This window comes from Microtus oregoni, unplaced genomic scaffold, assembly GCF_018167655.1.
Source record: "Microtus oregoni isolate MIOR12 unplaced genomic scaffold, Mior012 000001F_ref0000356, whole genome shotgun sequence".
NCBI lineage: Eukaryota > Metazoa > Chordata > Mammalia > Rodentia > Cricetidae > Microtus > Microtus oregoni.
The window spans coordinates 72097023-72118782 of record NW_024543060.1 but is presented as its reverse complement, the minus strand read 5'-3'; the positions used below and the strand labels follow the sequence as shown (position 1 = coordinate 72118782).

Below are 21760 nucleotides of genomic sequence, written 5' to 3'. Positions count from 1 at the left end.
GTTACCCTTCCCTTTTGTACCTTTGGCCTCTGGCTGCTATACCTCGTCTTCCCCCTTTCTTCACATGGCCCAGCTCAGTCTGGTCCTGTCCACACTGGACTCTTAACAGATGTGTCTGCCTCTGGCTATGCTCTCCCACACGTCTGTAATAAACTTTCTCCTCCACCACACCTAGGAGCACTCACGTCCCTTTCTTTTATTTATTTGTTTGGTTGTTTTTTTTTTATTCATCAAATCATTTGACAGAAAGGCAACGGGTCAGGTCCTGAGGCCCCTTCCACAAAGGGACTCGAGGTGACCTCGGGAGGGAAAGGACGATCATTTGCAGAAAAGGGAGCGTTTCTTATAACGCAATGTGAACAGCTTTATTCAGTGAGAACAAAGCCAAAAGCTACTGGGGTAAGAACAGTAAAGCGAACAGATTGGAATCGTGAACAGAAGAACTGCCGTATTTAGAAAAGCTCACAGCAGGCGCCCATACATTTCAAACTCCTGCTGCTGTCTCGAGAGATTTCAATCACTACTTGCCGTGTTTTTGTACAGTACTTGGTGGACAGAGAATCTGGCTGCAGCGATGAGTTGATTCTGGATCGGGCCCAGCACACGGCATCTACAGTATCATAAGCCAGGTCTGCACTTCATTACGCAGACATACACCCCAGAGGGGCGTTCCTCAACCCTGCCCTCTCCCAAACAGGGCCTCTGGCAATGTAAGCGGGACTTTTTTTTTTACCCCCCAACTGAAGCAAGGTGAGGGTACTGGCATCTACTGCCACCTAGCAGGTAAAGGCATCCTACAATGCCCTCTTAACCCCCACTAAAGAACCAACTACCCTGTTAAAAGCGCAGCGTCGAGTCTGCGGACGGAAGGGATGATTGATTTGTGACAGGAGGGAGTCACTCCATTGACTAACGGGTCACCATTTTTCAAATTCTTAGGCCAATCCACTACTGGCGGCGGCGAACTGGATCACCAGAAGTCCTAGGATGCAACCCAAATAGAGATGGCTTATTTACCTTTCTGTCTAAAACAACACGTCAGTCATCCTCAAAACGAGGTTTTAGGTTCTTTCTGCTGTCATCCCTGGCAGCGACCTCCTTGGGCTTTTCTGACAATGGCAAACCGAAACCCCGAAGCCGTGTGGCGCCAGGGTTTCTGCGTGGGTTGTGGGTTTCTTCCCCCCTCAGCCACGAGTGGTGGGGAAAGCAAAACACTTGGGGAATGAGGTGTTTTCATAACGTCATTTGTTTAGTCTAGATGAGGAATGTTGCTCTTTCGAGACAGGAAAGCTGTGGATTCCAGAAGCTGGAACTCCGACCAGAGACTATCCTGCACCGGGGGGGTCCTGCATCCCGGGAATCCGCCTAGACGGTGGCGGGAACCCCGTGGGGCGACACCGACCTCGGTGGCTCCGGGCCGGTTCTGAGTGCTCAGGAAGTCCCAGACGCGGAGGGTAGGAACGACAAGCGATGGGGAGGAGAGGGGAGGAGACGCCGGTGCGCGGGAAGCCGCAGGAAGGGGCGGGATTCCGGTCTTTTGTCTCGCGGCCACGGCTCGGAACTAACCTAGCTCTGCGCGCCGGGGCGGAGGCCCCGCCGAGAAGCCGCGGGGCGTGGCCGGGAGGTGGGCGGGACGGGGCGAGACCACGCCCCTCCGGGAGGCTTTAAAGGCGGGCGCGCGGACCCCGGCTGGCTTTTGTACCCGCTCCAGGGTTTCCTCCGTCCTGTCCTCGCTAGCTCCGCCCGCCGCGTGCTCCCGCCTCCCACTCGGGTGAGTCCTAGGCAGCCAGCCCGCCGCCCTGCGAGCGGTCCCTGTCATCTCCACCCCTGCTCCTGATGGTGGCTCACACCCATCCTCCTACTTCTGTCCCAGTGCGGGGTCCTCTAGCACGCCTGCTGTGTGCTATGGCCATCCCTGCCCTGGGACCTCTTGTCCTTGGGGCAGGTAAATCATCCCCCGTGACCTTTAATTTCCGATCCTGTTCTCTGGGGTAGAGGCCAGCTGGGGAGTTTCTCGTGGCCGCCCATCCTTCATTTGGAAGCCTCAGACTCCCTCCTGGGGCGATTCTCCCATGCCTTTGGGTAGGAAGGGGTTCGAAACTCCGGGTCGCTGCTCCTGTACCCGGAGTGTGTGGATGAGCAGCCCCCCCCCCGACTTTTTCGGAAACTAGGTGGGTGCTCTGGGGTGGTAGACGCCTTCCCAGATCCCCGAACCCCAGTTCTTCCCCTGCGGCATAATGGGGCTCCTGGCCATCGTCTTTGTTCGGTGGTCTCTGCCCACCATCACGGAATCTTAAATGTAGAAGAAACTATAGTGAAATTCCAGTTGATCATTCCTAGCTTTCCCCGGTACTTTCAACCTTTCGGGGACAAACGGGAATGCAAAACTGCTTGGTTAAGAAATGCTGCAGCCGGTCCTAGAAGTCACAACCTGGGTTCAGAGCTCAGTTCTGGTGTAGGCATTCCTGGGAAGGAGGGGAATGCTCTCGAAACTTCTGCCCCCTTGGGAGCCAGGACGTTGAACTGCATTTGTTTACATGATTGCTCAAAAGTTTGACCTGTTTTGTTTGGACTGCAAACCACGTACATTTTTCTACTTTATAAATGCCTTTTAATATAGAAAGCAAAACATACGGGTTGTAGTAATTTTTTAACTTGGGCACCAAAAATAGTTTAGTTATCGACTTTCAACTTTCCTAATCTGTGCTAAGTCCCTGCTTACATAAACATCAAGAATCCAAAAAGGACAAACACAAGGTTCACGATACTTGTGCCCAGATTCTTCAAGAAAGTTAAAAGTTAGATTTCAAAAGAGTCACACAATCTCAAAACTGCATCCGAGTGATATTTGTATTCCTATTCTCTCCCATTCATTCTCTTGGAGTTGTTACTGATAATTCCATCACTTGAGATAATTCCATCTCAAGACTTTATGTCCCTTGTATTCTTTTTATAGCCAGGTAGCCACAGAAGGGTATATCCCAGGAGTCCTTGGGATATACACTTGGGGCACTGTTTGTTTAGTTACCTTGAATATGGTTGCAGCACACTAGTTAACTGAATAAAGAAGGAAGGAGAAAATGAGGTGCAGGTGTGGGGAACCAATAGGTATTCGTCAACAGATTTTGTCCAAAGTTCTTGCCATAAATTGTTAGCAGATCCCTCCCCGTGTTTTCAAAACTTTGGCTGATGGGGCGTGTGCTGAAGACCACACTCAAAGCAGTACTGATTGGAGGACTATCCTGGTGAAACCGCACCATCGCGGGCTTGAGGAAGATTGTATCCTCGTCAAAAGATAGCGTAAATGTTGATACAGAGGAGGGGCACAGCAGAAAATGAGATGCTAGGTCCAGGCATAACCCTGCCAGTAAATCGCCATGGAGAGCGCAACTCCTTAATGTTTGTTCTGTTACAAATTAGATGAATCACATGAAACAAAGAGAGGGAGCCCTCTAAGGGAGAGGAAACAGCCTGGGGAGGGTAGAAACGAAGTCAGGAATGGTTTGGTGCCCTTAACAAGTTAACTGACTGTCTGGTCTCAGTTACTTCCTCTTATGAAATGGGTGAAATAGCATACTTGCTAGGGGTGGGGTGCAGGGTGTGTGTGTGTGTGTGTGATGTGTAAATCCCAGGTGCAGCCCAGGGGTGTGTGTGTGTGCGTGTGTGCATCTGTGTGCTCCAGGTGTGTCTCTCTGTGTGTGTAAATCCAATGTGCAGCTTCAGGTATGTGTGTGTATGTCTGTGTGTAAATCCAGTGTGCATCCCCAGGTGTGTGTGTGTGTTGGATTCCTCATGCCTTTAGATCACATCCTGCACTTTTCTGAAACTTGAAATAAAATGGTTCTTGGTGGAAGTCGAGAGAGAGCTTCACCTGAACCACATCTCCCAGTCCTTCCCCCTTGCATACCTTCAGAAGTTTCCTCAAGGCTCCATCCCTGTCTGGACCGACATTTGCTTGCCACTTCTTGGGTTCTGTTGGTTGGGTCACCAGGCATTCTCTCTGTGCCTTGACTTCCTGGGGATCCTGTTTTTGTGACATGGGCCTTTTTTTTCAGTCCTGTGAAGTATCTGGACTCTTCTCCAAATGTGTGCTTTTTTGTTTTGTTTGTGGTCCCGGGGGTCGAACCCAGGACCTTGTGAATACCAAGCAAGGTCTCTGAATGGGGTTATTTTTCATTTTGAGACATGGTTTTGCAAAGTTTCCAAGGCTGGCCTTGAACTTTAGATCGTCTTCCCAGACTCTCCCAACTAGCTGGGATTGCAGGTATGTGCTACAGTGCCCGGTCCAAAACGTTTTAAATTCATAAGACACAGTGTGTATGACTCAGTTAACCAGTCCTCAGATGTAGAGGAATTGTATTTCTTACATTAAAAATCAAGATCTAGAGGAGAGTGTCTCCTTCGCATTCTGGGGAAGCGAGGCACAATTTTCTGATTGTTAAATTTTATTGCCTCTAAGCCGTAGAGGAAGAACAAACCATGGTGTGTTGTGTGCGAATTACTCGCATTTTTTGATCCTGTGCCAACAGTGCTAATTGCTTTGGATTAATAATTGAAGATCAGGCAAGATTATGATACATGCAGGTGAAGGGATGTGACAGTTAACTGTAGGGAAGGTTTCCTAGTGGCTTCACTAGGGAAAAACGAAGAGAGAATCGAATCCATGAGAGCAAATACTAACAATCTCTGCCATAGCCCTAGATGACAGTGCCACTGATTCTTTGTGGCTGGCAATGAGCTTTGTTGGTGTTCTAAGTCAAACCGGTAACTTTGCCTTTATAGTGACCTCATAGTTAATATCTGTCAGGGTTTCCATCCATAAGATGGGAATCATGGTAAAGCCTACTTCAGTCGTGAGGATTAAATTAATAAACTATTTAACATAAATGAATATAGTAAATATTACAGAAGCCTTTGTAATTACTTCTACCTGCTATGTCACCGACACTATAGTAAGGGGTTTGCATATATTGTTTAGTTTCAGAACTGCTTCATGATATAAATAAGCATGATTTTCATTTTTAAAATAAGAAAACTAGGGGCTGGAGAGATGGCTCAGTGGTTAAGAGCATTCATTGCCTGCTCTTCCACAGGTCCTGAGTTCAATTCCCAGCAACCACATGGTGGCTCACAACCATCTGTAAAGAGGTCTGGCGCCCTCTTCTGGCCTTCAGGCATACAGACAGAATATTGTATACATAATAAATAAATATTTTTAAAAAATAAAATAAGAAAACTAGCAGATAAGATAGAAGCAACCTTTAATCGTTTGCCAAATAAACAGGAATCTCGGCATCTAAATCCAGGTCTCACTCCGTGTAAAGATCATGAAGATGATGAACTGTTTGAGTCATGGAGTATCGGGTATTCCCTGACCGCGGATTGCTCTGGCATATGTTGGGTCCAGAGATTACCAAGCTTACAGCATAGCTGCATTTAACCATAGCGCGTGACTGGGCAAGCACCGCTCACATCCGTGTCGAGGATTTTGCCGTACTCCTGTTGAAGGCGTTTGTGGCAGTGTGGACATTATTTTAAAATGGAGAGGCCAGGTTTATTCAGGTGAAGGGAGGTTTCTTTCCGAGGTGAGATTAGACTTGGAAAGTCACAGTTTGAGTGTGCATTGACGTCACTGAATGGGTGAATTCTGGGCGGGCAGGAGTGGATTCCTGTGCTTATGATATGGGAACTCAAAGACGGAGAACTCCTGGTGGTTCGAATGATCTCAACCTTTAATGTTCTTGTGGGGGGAAAAAATAAACAAAAATAAAAAGTGGGGTTGTTTTAGGGATAGCTTCAAAACCTGAGTCTGCTTTGCTACTTCGGAGTTCAGTGACCTCAGCAGTCACGCACAGTTGAACTTGGTGCCATATCCAGGCCCAGTAGTGTTTCTGAAGAAAAGGAGGCCTGAGTGGAGCTGCTGATGGTTTTCCAGGCCCTTTCTACATGCTGCCCCATTAAATCCTCCTCTCTTTCCAAATTACGGTTCAGGAAGTCGCAGCTCAGAGGTTAAAGACGTTGCTAGGATCACAGCGGTGGCAACTAGCTCTCAGACCTAAGTATTTCAAATCTTAACTTCATTCATTGCGTTGTACCAGAGTGTCAATAAGAGGTCTCGAGGTCGTGTGTACTTCCGTTTCCATGACAGACATTGTTACAGTAACCTTGACTGCCCAACCTGGGCTGAACTCAATCTTCCTCAGAGAATCCACTGTCAATGGATATGTAAAATAAAACTGATTTACCAGCTCAGTGAAATTAAAACCATGCTAAAAAAATCTGTTTATACAGTTTATGTATCTGTGTGTGTGTGCTGTAAGCATGTGAGCTTGTGCCACAGACACAGATGTGCTGTGCCACCAGCCCTGTTTATATACTTTTAAAAATCATTTTATGTATATGGATATTCTGCTCGTGTGTATGTATGTATACCACAGGTGTGCCTGGTTCCCAAGGAGTCCGGAAGAAGGTGCTGGATCCCCGGAAGTGGAGTTACAAAAGGTTGTGAGCTCTCATTTAGGTGCTAGGAACTGAACCCAGGTCCTTTGGAAGAGTGCTTATAACCACCGAGTCATCTCTCCAGCCTGTGTACAAGTCTTTGACACCAAAGAACAAGTCTCTAAGAAACAGACCCTCTATGTAATGGTGTGTGTGTGGGGGGGTGTTTGCCCATGGTCAATAGTGTCTTTATTGCTGTCTACTTTATTTTTGAGACAAGGTCACCCCAGGCATGGAGCTCACCATTTTTTTTTAAGCTGGACTGACTGGCTAGGAAGTCCCTAAGAGCCTAATCCTTCCACCCCTAACTTTGGGATGGCACCATCACCTTTTTATGTGGGTGCTGGAGACCTGAACTCGGGTCCTTCCTCATGCCTGTGCAGCCTACTCTTTGCTCAGTGAGCCATCTCTCTAGCCGCTAACTCTATCTCCAGCTCCTAAACCAACAGGTAGTATAATGGCTTAATAATGCCTTGGTCTGGTTTGGTTTGGTGCTCTGCCCAAAGTTGACGTCTCATGCCTGTGACGGGGGTGCTCTGTGAGGTCCACCTTCGGCCCCCAGGATGTAGTTTTATGGAGTTATATTTAGATTGTTTCCTAAAGAGCAGATAATAGCACACTTAGAAGCCGCCTCTCCCCCAGAGGAACCCACATACAGAAATGAATTCAGACGTGAGCTGGGTGAGGTGGGGAGGTCAAGCGCCCTCATAGGCAAGGGTTAGGAGGATAAAGAAAGAATGGGCAGATGAGTATTTATGATGTAGTTTACACACTCCTCCCAGCCTGGTCCGACATCCCAGCTTCTTGAGAGGCTGTGTCAGGAGGACCACAGTTGAAGGCCTTCCCGAGCTAAGAGCAGGCTCCCAGCCAGCTGAAACCACTTGGTGTCTCAAAACTTGTTAAAAAAAAAAGTGAATATTAGGCTGGGGAATATAAGCCAGCAGTACAGCATGAACCTAGCATGTGGAAGCGAGGGGTTCAGTTCCCAGTAACACACACAAGAGGTGAATATTGTGAAATGAAGCCAGACACGGTCCTTCGGGTGTCCACCGTGGAAACCTTGTCCTAACTGCTGTCCCTGTTTCTCAGGAGGGCAATGGCAGACACAGTGTTGGCCACACGGTTCTGGTTCTCACATCATGGTTACTCAGTCAGGGTTTAGTGTTGGAGGGCCAGGATGAAGATTTGGCTTTCTTAGAAGGAGCCAGATGGAACGGGTAGCAGGTTACCAAGACACCAAGGAGCCATTCTTGGCTCCGCTGTGTTTCCTAGCTGGAGCAGCAGCAGAAAGAGATCTTAAGACTGGGACGCGGTGAAGCCTAATTTCTGTTTTCACAACAGCTTTCGAATACAAGCTTTGCCAACAGCCGTTGTACTAGGGCGGTAGCACTAATTGATGTCCCTTAACGAGCCCCTCTTTCCCCAAATGGGGCTCAGGATGAGGCTGGTTTGTGAAAAAATTTCCCTTTGAGAGAGTAGACAGTAGCCAGGTTTCTAGGGTAACGGCGAAGTGTTTTGTGGGGATTTTAAAATCTGGATTTATGCACAGCGCCACGCCAAGACATTAGTGTTAAATCAGGTGACTTACAAACTCCCAAATGGGGGACACGTTCACTTAAACACACAGGTTCGGCTCTTGGGTGCCAACTACAGAGCCAGCAGTGCAAGAATGCCTAGACCCACGGCGCAGATGGCTCATTGGTGAAGAACACTTGGGATTTGGTTCCCAGGACCCACAAGATGGCCCCAAACCAGCTCTAATTCCAGCTTCAGGGATCTGTTGCCCTCTTCTGGCAACTACAGGCATTGCATCCATGTGTTGCTTAGACATCTGTGAAGGCAAAACACCCAAATATATGAAGTAAAAATAGGTCTAAAAAGAAAAAATAAAAAAAAAAAATACACCACCCAACCATGATGAATGACTTGACCCATGTCACTTTGGAGGTCTCAGTAGTTACCAAGAGAAGGGCAACTTCACACCAGGTGAGTCAGACTTAGCCTCCAGTATGGCTCAGAAGGGTCAGTCTCTCGGATTTGAATTGGCGCTTTAGACCGAGGAGAAGCAGGAAGGGAAGGTTTCACATACGCATTTCAGTCTAATGCAATGGGTAAATTCTCATTATGGAAGTTAAGTGAGAACCCAAGAAGAAGACGCCAAGCCGAAAAGACCGGTGTTTGGCCTGCGCCGCAAGACGTATGGGAAGAGGGATTTCATTTGCGCTCTCGACATTCTGTAAATGAGCCCACAGGATCGGGGAAAGGCACGCGGCCCAGATTGCTCAGCGCAGACCCAGCCTGCTCTGATTAATGGCAGCTGTTGTAGAGAAGCGCAGCCAAAGGCTCGGAGGAAAAAATGAAGCCTTGCCTTTCTTAAAAATAAGCGCGGTGACGCCAAGAGTGACAGAAACGGAAGGTTATCATAGATTCTAGAACCTGCCAGATTCAGGCTCTGTAGGTGGGGGCTCAGACCAAACGTGTGAAGTTGAACTTCATTTCTGTAGACAGCCAGTGCTGTAAGTGGGACCGTTGTTGTACTTACTCATTTTAATGTTCAGGGATGAGGTTTGCAAGGGACGGTCGGATCAGCTAAGGGCTTCCTCGGCTGTGTGGTTGTGCCGCTATGATGTTGGGAGGCTGCTCTGAGGGTTTTCTTACTGATGTCGGATTTTATCTTGGCAGTGTCTTGGTCGTGAGAAAAGTACCCTTTCCAGTTTATCAGACAAGCCCAGCATTACACACACACACACACACAAAAAGTCCAAACCAGCCTGTCTCCCTACGCTCTCTATTGCCGAATGAGTATGCATCCAAAACAGGGTCGCAGGGCAGAAAGCGCAGCTGACTCTGCTGCCCATCCGCGGTCCTGAAACTGAGTACAGAAATCCCACCGAGGCTTCCTGGTGATGCTTCAGCATACACTAGAGAAAAGATTCCTCTAAACTCCTTACGGAATCCCGTAAGATGGGTGGGACTTTAATGTTAGACACAGCCGTATGAACAAGACCGAGATGTGGCAGAAGTGGGAACGCTAGGGATGTAGAAACAGAATATAAGGCCTGGGTATTTCCTGAGTTAGACATAGTCACACTTGGCTGCTGTGGACGCACAGGGGAAGGAGGATGGACTTAGTGGTGAATTTAAAGTCCCCGTTACCACATAGAGAAGGGGGCATAATAACTCCTTAAGACAACAAAATCCAGACTGCTTTTCACTGGAGAGAAAGAACAACATAAATGTTCAGTTGGGTTTTTTTTTTTTTTTTAATGTCTGAATGTTATTCAAGGACAACTTAATCTGACTTTGGTCTTGCTGGAGCTGTTTCCTCATTGAGACCGCTCCAAAGATGGATAACAGAATCAAAGAAAGCTGGCTAGCAGGGTGAGACCAAATTGTGTGTGTTTAATATGAGGGACACACCTTGATCATAGGAGTGCCTCAACAGCCAAGCGATCACCTATACACCTGGACTGGACCTCTGTTCTCCTTAGGACTCATGAGGGAACCTCGGGCGGATGCCTCTTGTATCCGTGATCATTGCAGAAGCCAAGTGGGTAACCTTTCAGACAAGAGCTCTCAGTATCACTGGTGGTACTTGAGAGGCGAGCCAATGCAGGCTGATGGAGCTCGCTCCTGTTTTGTGTGTTGGGTTTATAGTCAGGCTTAAGTCTCAATCAGGGTTGAAACAGTGAAGGACGAGACACCATCAAGAGGAAAGGCCAAGTGAATGGCTTCACAACAAGCCCTTAACAGCTGTAGACCCCTGTCTGGGCGGAAGTAGTGTTTGTTTTGTTGTTATTGTTTTGGTTTTTTTTTTGCAAATCGATACCTTTGGACTTAGTGGTCGCGAGTGATGTCGGTCCTGTTTTTGTGTGGAGGAGTGTTGGTCTTGCTCACTTCAAAGAACTGGGTCTGAGCTCACATGGCTTGAAAATCAGATTTAACGGCTCATATAAGTGAGGCGATCAGGAGGAGCTGGAGTACAGCCAGATCAGGGGTTCAGAGACTACGCATGTCTCTCTTCCTCTCTGTTGGCTCCTTAGGCTCTTTGTTTACAGTAGCCAGCGCCCCATTTTAATGCACGGTTCTGGGTTCCCCTCTCACTGAACTGGCCTGGCAAGAGGTTTGGTGTTCATACCTGGTTGAGGGTTGCCGTGGTGTGAGTGGTTGCTTTAGTCCAGAATGCCTGTTGTAACCCAATCCCCTATGCGACAGTGCTGGGAGGCAGGGCCCTGCAGGAAAACCGAGGACTAAATGGATTAACACCACTATAAAAAGGTTCCGGGAGTGGGTTTCCTTTCTCGCTCTTCTGCCATGCAAGGTTAGTGTCTCTGTATTGAAGACACCGTCTTAGAAACAGAGACCAGGGTCCCACAGCAGATGCCAAGCCGGCAGGCGTCTTGGTCTTGAACTTTCTGGTCTTCAGAACTCCCAGAAATACATTTCTGTTTTTGACAAGTCATCCAGGCTGAATCTGTTACTGCAGCCCCAAACAGGCTAAGACCAGCAGAGCCAAGGCCGCCGAAGTGAGTGCACTCAGGCTGTGTGTGGTGACGCTCTACACAGGAATCCTACTGACGTGACCTGTCTGCCTCAGCGAATGACTCTTGGCATGATCCCAAGCTCCTATAGGAGACACTAGACCAAACAAAGACGCTAGGGTGTCCAGATTGTTTCTTAGCAGACACTGCACATGGTAGTGTTTTGAGAAAGTCCAGATACGTTCTGGTTGGCCAGAGCCCGTGTTTGTCTAGCTCAGCTTGTAAGCCCCTTCCTCCTGCCTTGGGGCTCGGGGCTCTCATCCTTTCTTGCTATTGCGGAAGACACGCGTCTGTCCGTAAGCCGGCACTGCCATTGCTGGATCTGTTTGCCTTGCCTCAGTCTCTTGGCCCAGTTGGTGGCTTGTTATCGTGCACCAAGAGTGGGTTTTTCTAAAACAGGAGCACTGACATTCTCAAGATGACTACATTGCCTGTGCACACTCCTGGCCATCGTGGCAGAATACTCATTCTTTGTTTTGGGCTATTTTCCTTTGGTATCACATACCTGAAGCTGGATCACACTATCAAGGAGCTTGTTTCGGCTGACACTCCTGGTGGCTGTGAAGTCTAGGGCTGGTTACCACAGAGCTACGCCCTGACCCATGTGTGGCAGAAAAGTGGTAAACTGGTGTGTGTGTGTGTGTTCGTATAGAGAGGTGTTGTCTAACAGCCCTCTGTTGGGAGAACTAACCTGTTCCCTCTGTAAGTGTAATAGTGGAACCCTCAGAAGCCAAGTGCCTACCACTAGGAACCAGTCCCTAAAGCTGCCACCCAGAAATTCCAGGAGTCTGGTGGACACTGATGTCACTCTAACCATATAATTACGTTTCCAAATGCTCGTCTGAATTTTGGCTTGAACCTGTCACTTCTAACGTCTGTCACTGAAGAGGGATGTTCTGTCTATGCTACTCTGGATCGAAGTTTCGGGTGGTACTTCCAGAAGAGGGACAGGGTACCCACTACAATGATGAATTGTAGAAATATTTAATAAAGGTCTCATTGGGAAACCGTATAGAGTTCTGGAATCACCTTAATGGCTCTATGGAATCCATCCTCTTTCGATGTTAAAGATGGAAGCTCTCCCCTTCCCCCCCTCCCCCCCTCCCCGCTGATCAGGACTTCCGTGTGTTCTAATTAGGTTTATATTTGTAAGGAAATGTCAGCCATTTCCTAGAGAGGGAATAAACACACCCAGAAACTTAGCAGCTGGCAAAAGGCTCTAAATACCTTTCACAGAAGGGAAAGCCAAGAAAAGGGGTGGGGGTTGGGAAAAGGGATTGTTTCAGTGCACTGGTAGACAGCAAGGCTGACTTGGTGCACTGGCTCAGACAGCTGAGAATGCTGGCATTCAGAAGTCGGGCCATTAGCGCTGTCCCAGGAGGCCACTTTGTTAAGGGGGATTAGAGACGTTGCCCGTAATTCATAGGCAGTCCGGGCTTAACCTTCTATTTCCCATCACATCAGAGCATGCTTGTAGATTGTCTCCACATACTTCCAGCCCCTGCTGAGGGAGGGACTTGTTCGCATTTTCTATCGGCCTGACAAACCTGCCAGGGTGGGAAAACCAACTGTTGGCTGGACTAGAGGACTTCGGGGTCAGTGAAGCGCACCACATCTTCCTTGGCAGCCATCCGCGGGACTTGATGCTTGCGGTTGCCCTAGCCACAGACGGCGATGCGAGCTGTCATTGGATGAACGCTAGCAGGCGCATAGAAGCATGTTCATCGCTTATGTACTTTACATGTAAAGAACTTAATGTCTTTATACTGAACTAAACGTGTACGTAGCAGATGACCCTACTTTAAGATTTCCAGCTGAGTTTTTAAAGGGTTCATTAAGCAGTGGGCGTGGGAGGGGCAGTGTCTGCCCCCCCCCCCCCGGGGGGTTTAATTCCTGTGGATTCTTGCGGCTTATTCTGCGGTCTACTTTGGTGACCTGACTCTTCCACTGAATGCAAGTCCTTTGTCTCCTAGAAAAGAGAGGCTGCCTGGGCCCGTTTCCTAATGAGAGCTATAATTTGGGAGAGATTGGGCTATGCTGGAAGGAGGCAGGCCTTTGAAATACGTGGTTTATGAAGGAGCACGACCTACGCGGTCTCCTGGCCTAAACAGCCCGTCGGGAACTTGTGAGACAAGCGCAGGACATCCTAACGCATCCTTTGTTCCGCAGAATGCCTGTCTGGGGCGGTGGAAATAAGTGCGGGGCCTGCGCGAGGACCGTGTACCACGCCGAGGAGGTGCAGTGCGATGGGCGGAGCTTCCACCGCTGCTGCTTTCTGTGCAGTGAGTATGGTCCCCCTCCGTCTTTACAAAGGCCGCATCTAAAAAGCTCTGGTTTACCTTTGGAGGGGAAATAAACCTTAGCTAAGAGTGATACTTTAGAGTGGCAAGTGGTTTTTCCGTTCTAGTCTTAGGACACCGAGTGCCCCGCCCTCTCTTATGGCTACTTGGTCTCTGCAGTTGTTACCTGTGTCCCTGCTTCAGTGAGGACCTGGTGGCAGCTGGACTGTCTGGCAGCTACCTAAGTTTCTGGCACACCCTGTGTGTTTGGCTTGGTTTTGATAAGTAAGTTGATCTTTCCCCATTTCTCTTCCTAGCTGGGTTCCTCTCTGACATGTTCTTAGCACACCAGAGGCTACTGCGAGCTGTTTCTACAGAAGCTCACATTTGACCTTCTATGGTATTGTTACTTGTAGTTATTGGTACCCTTCATTTGGGAGAAGAGTGTAGGTCACCAAGTGTCCCTCTGGGCATGATGGGAATTATCATTGTTTGTTAGGTGCATGGTAGGAAGTATGACGCACAACGACATATATCTGTGTGTTCTGAAGAGTAAACACCCCATAGTAAGAGAATCAGGAAGAGAGAAGCCTGCTTATAAGCGGTAGCCTCATGGCTTGAGAAAGCCTCCTCCCCGTCACATGAAGAACTTCATGTGAGCAGAGACCTGCCTTGTCTACAGTGTTACCCCATGGAGAGGACTGTATGGTAAACACAGTTTAACATACACAGTCCACATCTTAAGCATGAATCTACTGGTCCAGGCGTGGTAGCACAGACTTTTAAACCCAGCAGTCAGGGGCAGACATGGGCAGATCTCTGAGTTTGAGGCCAGTCTGGTCTACATAGCAAGTTCCAAGGACACATTGAGACCATGCCGCCAAAAGCTGCTTACGTTAATTAAGATTTAAACTTGAGGGAAACGCTTTCGAATGTGGCTTGTCTCGCCTCTATGGATGCCAGCATTCAAGCTGTCTGGACCAATGTATACACAGCATGACTGCTTCCCAGAAAAAACAAAAACCAAAAACCTAACAGAACTGTGCTTGCGAAAAGGAGAATGATTACACATGCCTGTTTTTTTGTGACTTCATTATGGCTGTTCCTCAGATTTGATTGAACTGTTTCTTTTCCGAGGCCATTCTGTGATTTCTTTTTAAAGGGAATCTGTATTTCAACAGGCACGGAGCTAAGCAAAATGTTGGAACTCTAAGAAGCAAAGACTTTAGAAACCGGTCTCATTTTTGGGTTAAGCCCCGATAACAACATCAGTGTTTAGTTGCTGTCTGTCAGGTTTTTCGCTGGCTAGCTTTACTCTTTCCTAATACTCAGCTGACGAAACCTTCCAGGGTAGCTCTGGGTCACCCGCAGCTCTGTGAGGATTCCCTGCAGAGCCGAGGGCTGAGGCTAACAACAGCACATGGAGGTTTTGAACCTGTGCTGGGGTTAACGTTAACATGCACGGGCGTTTTTCCTGTTTCCCGGGCAAGTGCTCTATCCGTGAGCGATATCCCCAGCCCTAACATACATGTTTTTGAGAACAGGTTTTGTATGAACTTATGCTGGTTAAGGCTTAAGGGCTGGAGGTTAATATCTTCTAAGCGATTACATTTTAGCATTGAGCCTGAAGTCCATACTAACGGTCACTTATTATTCTTCTAGAGAGCACTTAGTCTAAGATATTAGAAGCCCTGGCAAAGCAGCCAGCCAGCCAGCTGTTCTTCTGCTTACCTCCCCTCCTCCCCTCCTTTTTAAGGGGGTAAAATTCCTCTCTATTCCACTAAGCTTTGGTTTCCAGCTGCCTGACTATACCACCAGTGAGTTCCCGCACAAGGTTTTTTTTTTTTTCTCTCTTTTCTTCCTTCCCAAGCTGATTTGAAGTTTTAGAAAGTGAACTAATGTCTGCATAAAGCATGATGACATTTGGCAGTTTTATGAAGTGGGGTACGTAGAAATGTTTTGTGGTAAAACATCCATCAAGAAAGAATGCATTCTCCTTTGAGACAGGGAAAACAAATGCTGGCTTCAAACTGCTTGATAAACCACTTGATGAGTCTCAGACCCGCTCATCCCTGCCAGGGAAGCTGGAAGAATGAGGTTTCTTTTTTTTTTTTCCCCTCATTCTAGACTACAGATGAAATCTAGAATTTTGGATTTAAATCTTCATCTGGAATGTGCTTTTAGGAGAGAGAGGGCTGCAGAGGCAACTCCAAGGCGCTCACTGCTCTTGTTCCTTATTGGGTCGTGATGCAAACATTTGGTTATGACAAGGCAGAAAGAATGGGCGCTAAAGGTTGAGAGGAAGGTTTGCTCTCAACAGGCGGGTTCTGTGCAGAATTTCAGCATCAGAAATTCTGACATTCTTGTGAAGCAGGTATCATACCTACCACAGAGGAAGGCTACTGAATCTGTAGGTGAAGGGGTTGCTGGACCTTTGGGAAACCATAGGATAAACTGTAGGAGGGAGACACCCTTTGCAATTTGGACACACCCACTGTTTTAAGATATTTATGTTATACATATATATGTGTGTGTATAATATACACTATTATTATACACACACACACACACATGTGCACACACATATTGTTAAACAGTGGTTAAAACCTAACTTCCCCCTCTTAGTGGTTTGCAGGAAAAATCTAGACAGCACAACGGTGGCGATTCACGATGACGAGATCTACTGCAAATCCTGCTATGGAAAAAAGTATGGCCCAAAAGGCTATGGTTATGGCCAGGGCGCTGGCACGCTCAACATGGACCGCGGCGAGAGGCTGGGCATCAAGCCAGAGAGGTAAGAGAAAGCTTGCTATTGTCTTAAAAGTGGGTAGAACAATTGCTGTTGCTCGGGTACCAGGAGCCTGGGAGTGTCTACATATTTAGCTTAACCTAAGCAAGCAAGATGTACTATGACCTCTACTAAACGCTAATGTAAACTCTGTGACATTCTAACGTCAAGATATTGACAGTTTTGTACTTAAAAGTCAGTGCGTATCGCAGGGACGTCTAGCCGTGGTTTTATCGGGAAAACCTAAGTCTCAAGGAAACTGACTTAAATTAACATTCCATTAGCACTCTGCAGATCAAATATCATGAAATAAGTGTCTGAATAAAGAGATGGTTCTCGTATGCAATTAAGCGGCCCATGGAAAGCCCTTAGTCACTCTTTCCTCAGGAAGTTACTGTCCTAAACTTAAAAACTGAAACAACTTCCTGCTTCATTTCATGCTGGGTAATTTCATGTGGAATTGCCTCTCCCTGTTCCCTTCCGTTCCTCTTTCCCTGATTGGGGACCAGGTCTCCAGTATGGTCCAGGAACCGCCACTACAGCCCCTGCAGGCAATGTTAAAATGTGCTGTACTTTTTACACTTGCCTTTTAAGCGCATTCCTGATTCCTAAGGTTCAATTTCAATTTTTTTTTTTCAAGATACATGCTCCCTCTAAACCTCCCCATCAGTGAAAACTAAATCCATCCATGACTCCCAAAGTCAGTATTTGTGCCCTGATCGGAAAAGCTCGCTGACGCTGACTCAAGAAGCTGCTCTTCCTGCTGTTGATCTTCCTTTCCAGCAGCGAGCAAGCTGTGCGCATGCCCAAAGTCCCGCTCTACCCCTGCCTCTTCTGTCTTGGCAGGTCCACCTTCTGCTCTTCCTTAAGGACTTCCTTTCCCAGAAGCCTCTCTTAATGACACAACACCCCTGGTTTGCCTTTCAATACACAGATTAAAGAGCTACACAGAGGTCTCCTTGAGAGATAGCACTGAGGTAAAGAACACTATCATTAAGGTAGCTTTTCAGGCCAGGTTTACGACTTAATTATTTTAGCCCATTAGCAAGTAAATAGCATCTTAAATAGCATCCGAGCCCCCCCCCTTTTATTTGTAATATGAAGTATCCACACCCTGTGAAGTTGTTAAAAGCCCAGAAGGAGTTGATCGGTGTAAAGTTCTTTTCTTTAGGCGGGAGGGAGGGCAAGGTTTCTCTGTGTAGCCCTGGCTGTCCTGGAACTAACTGTAGACCAGGCTGGCCTCGAACTCAGAGATCCACCTGCCTCTGCCTCCTCGGTGCTGAGATTAAAGGCTTCTACCACCACCACCTGACTTGTATAAACTTCTTTTTTTTTTTACTTCTTAATGATGTATTTGTAAATTTCTTCTTGGGACTCTAATCTTCAAGTGTTAGATGCCATTTTTAGTAAGTTTTTAAGGATCACCTTTTTAAAAAAGTAACTATCAGTAGGCTGTGGAAATGTTTTGAATACACACTATTAGGCACAACTGAAGAACCATACTGTGGATTCATACTTTGAAACACACACAACTAAAGATTGCCATATATATGAAACAATTCATGTAGAAAACTCGTAAGTGACTCAAAAACAGAGTGTAGAGAGATGAAAATTATTTAATGAAAAAAATCAGCATTTTGATATTATGATTTTACCTATGTGTGTGCTTTAACAGTGTATTACAGCGCAGGGCTGTCCTGCAGCACCCCTGACAACCTGACAACTTCGGGTTCTAAATGGCCTCGGTGGCCAAGAGCATGTTTTGCATGTTCTAGTGTGCCTGCTTATGACTGGGGGAAAACAGTCATGCTAATATGATTCACCCTCATAACCTGTAAGTGGTGGCAAAAATACCATCCTGCCACAAGGAAATGTAAACGGCCAAACAGAGTAGCAGGGAAATTTCCAGAATTTCTTTCCCATGAAGAAAATAGTTGACTCACACTTCACTGAGATATACTGAGCAAATATCTGTAAAATACGCCTTCCTTTCCCAGTTATGAATGACTTCAGGCAGCCAGTGCATTTGTAGGTATTTTTAAGCTAGCAGTGATCGACTGTGGGGGAGAAAAAGTGTTTAGACAAAGGCGGGGTGCTAGGGATTGCATTGTGTAAGTTCTGTTCACCCCCAGGGAAAGATACTTAAATTCTGGGTTGGGCTTGCCTTCGAGCACGGCTTCCTTCTGCCCACTGTGCTGCGGCACCCTGCAGGCTTCTGACCCTGCCAGAGGCTAGAGCTCCTCCTAAGCTTCTGAGGACGGTTGAGGAAACCTGGCCTCATTCTTTTTCCATTTCCTCAAGTGCTCAGCCGCACAGGCCTACAACAAATCCAAACACTTCTAAATTTGCCCAGAAATATGGAGGTGCTGAGAAGTGTTCCAGGTGTGGGGATTCTGTCTACGCTGCCGAGAAGATAATCGGAGCTGGAAAGGTAAGCTGCCATTTCTAGCTGGTAACGCTAGGCCCTTCACCCCAACCCATCCCTACTCCCCCCCACCCCTACCTCCTGCACTCTTACCCCCCCCCCCCCACACACACCTGTCTCCATTTCACACTTAGGCAATGTGTTCTGGCTTAAGATTAAGCTTCTCCAACTGAATTTACACCAGAATCACTAATTTATGGACGCGATAGCCAAGCTTAACCGTCGTGTTTAAAGAAACTCTTTTTCATCATTTCTCTATTTTAAAAGGCCCAACTGTGACCACCCGGCTCTGTACAGGTTCTGAAGTGTGATCAGGGCCAGGCCATTGGATGCTCAGTAGATACCTGGCCCTGGGAAAATACCACTTAGCTCCTTGGAGCTGCTAGGGTTTCAGTCAGGAAGGTGCTAACTTCTAAGCTGCAGACTGGATTTGCAGCAAGGCTGGAGCCTGCTCACTGGCAAACAGCCCTTTGTGCTGCCCAGGAGGGTCAGGTCTAGCACGGGGAACTTGCTTGTGGGTTGATGTTCCCCAGCCATTTGCTGCATTAACCAGACCAAAGGAAACAGGCCTCTTGGATGTCCTAACACATCTGTCTCTTCCAGCCCTGGCACAAAAACTGCTTCCGATGTGCCAAGTGTGGGAAGAGTCTCGAATCCACAACTCTGACCGAGAAAGAAGGTGAAATCTATTGTAAAGGTAAAATTCCTTTGTTTCGGCTCTTCCTGGGGGTCGCACAACCTTCTAGGTTAATGAGACATCTGATATAAAAAGAGAGTGTAGTGTCACGATGCAAGAGGTGTATGTGGCGCTGACCAGACCCTCCCAGTCCTGTGTGTAACTCCCCCAGGGCTAGGAATCTGGCCCAACAGTAAAGCGCTTAAGTAGCGCATTCCCAAGGCTGAGCCCGGTTGGCAGCACTGCCTCCCCAACTGTCTTTTGACTTCTTGCTTTAAACCAAGCATACGAGCGTGTGAAGGTAACGGACATTTAACTTAGCTGTGCTTGATACTTGTAACTCAGCAGGATTGTAACTGCTGTGGGAATTCCTGGCCTTGCTGCACACAAGGCTTGTGCTTGTGACAAGCACACTTTGTATCTTGAGCTGACCTCTGACAGAGTCTACAGTTTGCTTTGAAATGTATGGAATTTGAGGTAAGCAATGGCAGCAACCGTTAATGACCTCTCAGCTACTCTCCCTCTCCTTTGTAGGGTGCTATGCAAAGAACTTTGGGCCCAAGGGATTTGGCTATGGTCAAGGAGCAGGGGCCCTTGTTCATGCTCAGTGATGGTGTAAACCCAGAATGAAGCACCGCGCACACCAACTCGTCACTATCAAACACAGATGACTTTATGGCACTCACTACTGTGAAACTCCACCAGCATGCGGCACTGTGCGGCCACCCTCTCCCTGCACAGGCAGGCTGGACCCGGCAGCGCTGCGCCCCCGCTCGCTGATTCACTAGCATTTAAGAGCATTTCTTTTATGTTTGAAATAAAGTTTCGGCTTGATTTGTGTGCCTTTCTGAGTAAACCTTCTGGAAGAGTTGTGATTTCAGTGGGAAATCATTTGGTTCCTTCCTCCGGTGAAAAGTGCCGTGTGGATACAAAACCATCAACGTGTTGAATAGACAACTTAAGCACTAGGCTGACACCTGCACTGTGCAGGCTGAAGAAAGGTTTTAAAAATCATTTTTATTTCTGAGAATAATTGGCTGGGAGTAGCTTGGGGTGGGAGTGGGCTATGCCCTTTTGAAGGTGAGGCCACTAGCAGGTTTCCATGCGACACCCATACACATCTTTTTATCTGTCAAGATGTCTTGACTCATGGTTGCCAGGCATCACCCTCTCAGCTCCTCAGAGCCGGCCGTCAGCACTGCAGCGTCTCTTCCTTCTGCCCCATTACAGGCTGCTGGTCCTTACTCTTCTTTGTTGAAGCAGTTCCCCAAAGCGTAGGTGGAAACCGTCTACATTAGTATCGCCTAGGTGTGCACCGAGGCCTAGGGAGCTGGCTCAGTCAGTGTGCAACCAAGCATGCTTGGGTCCCAGCACCACTGCTGGTGAAGCTGTTGCTGTGGTACATGTCTGTAACCTGGGGTTGGTGGCAGGGGTCCCTGAGCTCACTGCCCAGCTAGCCCAGCTGAACTGATGAGCTCCAGGTTCATCTGTGATCAAAGAAAACTCCGTATATCACCCTCTGGCCTCTATAAGTCCCACTGCCCTTAGGACAAGGCTGTGCACTTGGGGGAGCAGGGTCTCCATTCCCCCCACAGGAAGGGCTGTAAACAAGGCATAGCAGGGCTTTGGCTAATGCACTTTACACAGATAGCTAGTAACTATAGTTAGCCTTGCCTAACAAATTTTAAAATCAAGACCAAAAAAGACAGACTTTTCCACATAACTAATTCCATAACAAAGCTCAAAACGTTTATAATACAAAAGTCTAGCAGCAATATAAAAGTTACTAGGCATGAAAGAAGGTGGGAACCCACTGAAAACACCATCAGTAATGAGGATGGGACCACCCAGTCACCAAAGCCAGCAGACAGCTGAGAAGAAAAACACCAGGAACACATATTTTCAAAGTGTAGAGAAAAGAATAATTAAACTTCCAAATCAGACATTAAAGCAATAAACTACAAAGTACAAGATGAAAATACCGATTAATAGAAATGGAAGGTTAGACCCTGCAGGAAAAATTATCAGCTAGTGATGGAAATTATGTAAACAGAGAAAAGCATTTCAACAACCGTGGAAGTTGGTGCCCTATAAACAGAACCTGCTACCCTGTTACCCCAGTGAGTAGCAGGCACTGCCTAACTGAAATATCTTGAGAAGGGAAAACAGAAAAATACTTGAAGAATGACTAAGAAATTTCCAAATTCGGTAAAACTAAATTGACAGAACCAAGGCAGCTGCAAATCTGATACAACTAAATCTAAATATCTAAGCCACAATGAACCTTTTTGATGATATAAATACAAATAATTACCAAAATGTCATCTATTAAAACTTCATCAAGCAAAGTGTGGTGATTTAAAATCCCTGCTACCTGGGAAACAGAGGCAGGTGGATTCCAAGTTCCAGCCTGGGCAAGAAAGTAAAAGATTCACTTCTAGTCATTAGTAAACAGAAACTAAGCTGGCTTCCTGGAGTGTGTGACTAGCCCAATACAGGTGTTTTACTCGCAACAACACATCTTCTATTTTAAAAGTTACAAATACATTTAAC

The 21760-nt window shown here is 47.2% G+C and overlaps 1 protein-coding gene across 1 annotated transcript; it reads left to right on the top strand.

The window, feature by feature from the left end:
* The first annotated feature begins 1651 nt into the window (after positions 1-1651).
* Csrp2 (cysteine and glycine rich protein 2) lies at positions 1652-20041 on the top strand. Its single transcript, XM_041671802.1, has 6 exons — positions 1652-1771; positions 13209-13321; positions 15944-16112; positions 18408-18537; positions 19135-19228; positions 19742-20041. Exons 2-6 carry the CDS (start codon positions 13210-13212, stop codon positions 19816-19818), a joined length of 582 nt encoding a protein of 193 aa, XP_041527736.1. The 5' UTR covers positions 1652-1771; position 13209; the 3' UTR covers positions 19819-20041.
* The last annotated feature ends 1719 nt before the right edge of the window (positions 20042-21760 follow it).

Excerpts from the sequence above, each read along its gene's own strand:
- Csrp2 (XM_041671802.1), top strand. The coding sequence starts at position 13,210 with ATGCCTGTCTGGGGCGGTGGAAATAAGTGCGGGGCCTGCGCGAGGACC. Across the intron at positions 16,113-18,407 it reads CTGGGCATCAAGCCAGAGAG|TGCTCAGCCGCACAGGCCTA; the intron begins GTAAGAGAAAGC and ends CATTTCCTCAAG. Across the intron at positions 18,538-19,134 it reads AGATAATCGGAGCTGGAAAG|CCCTGGCACAAAAACTGCTT; the intron begins GTAAGCTGCCAT and ends TGTCTCTTCCAG.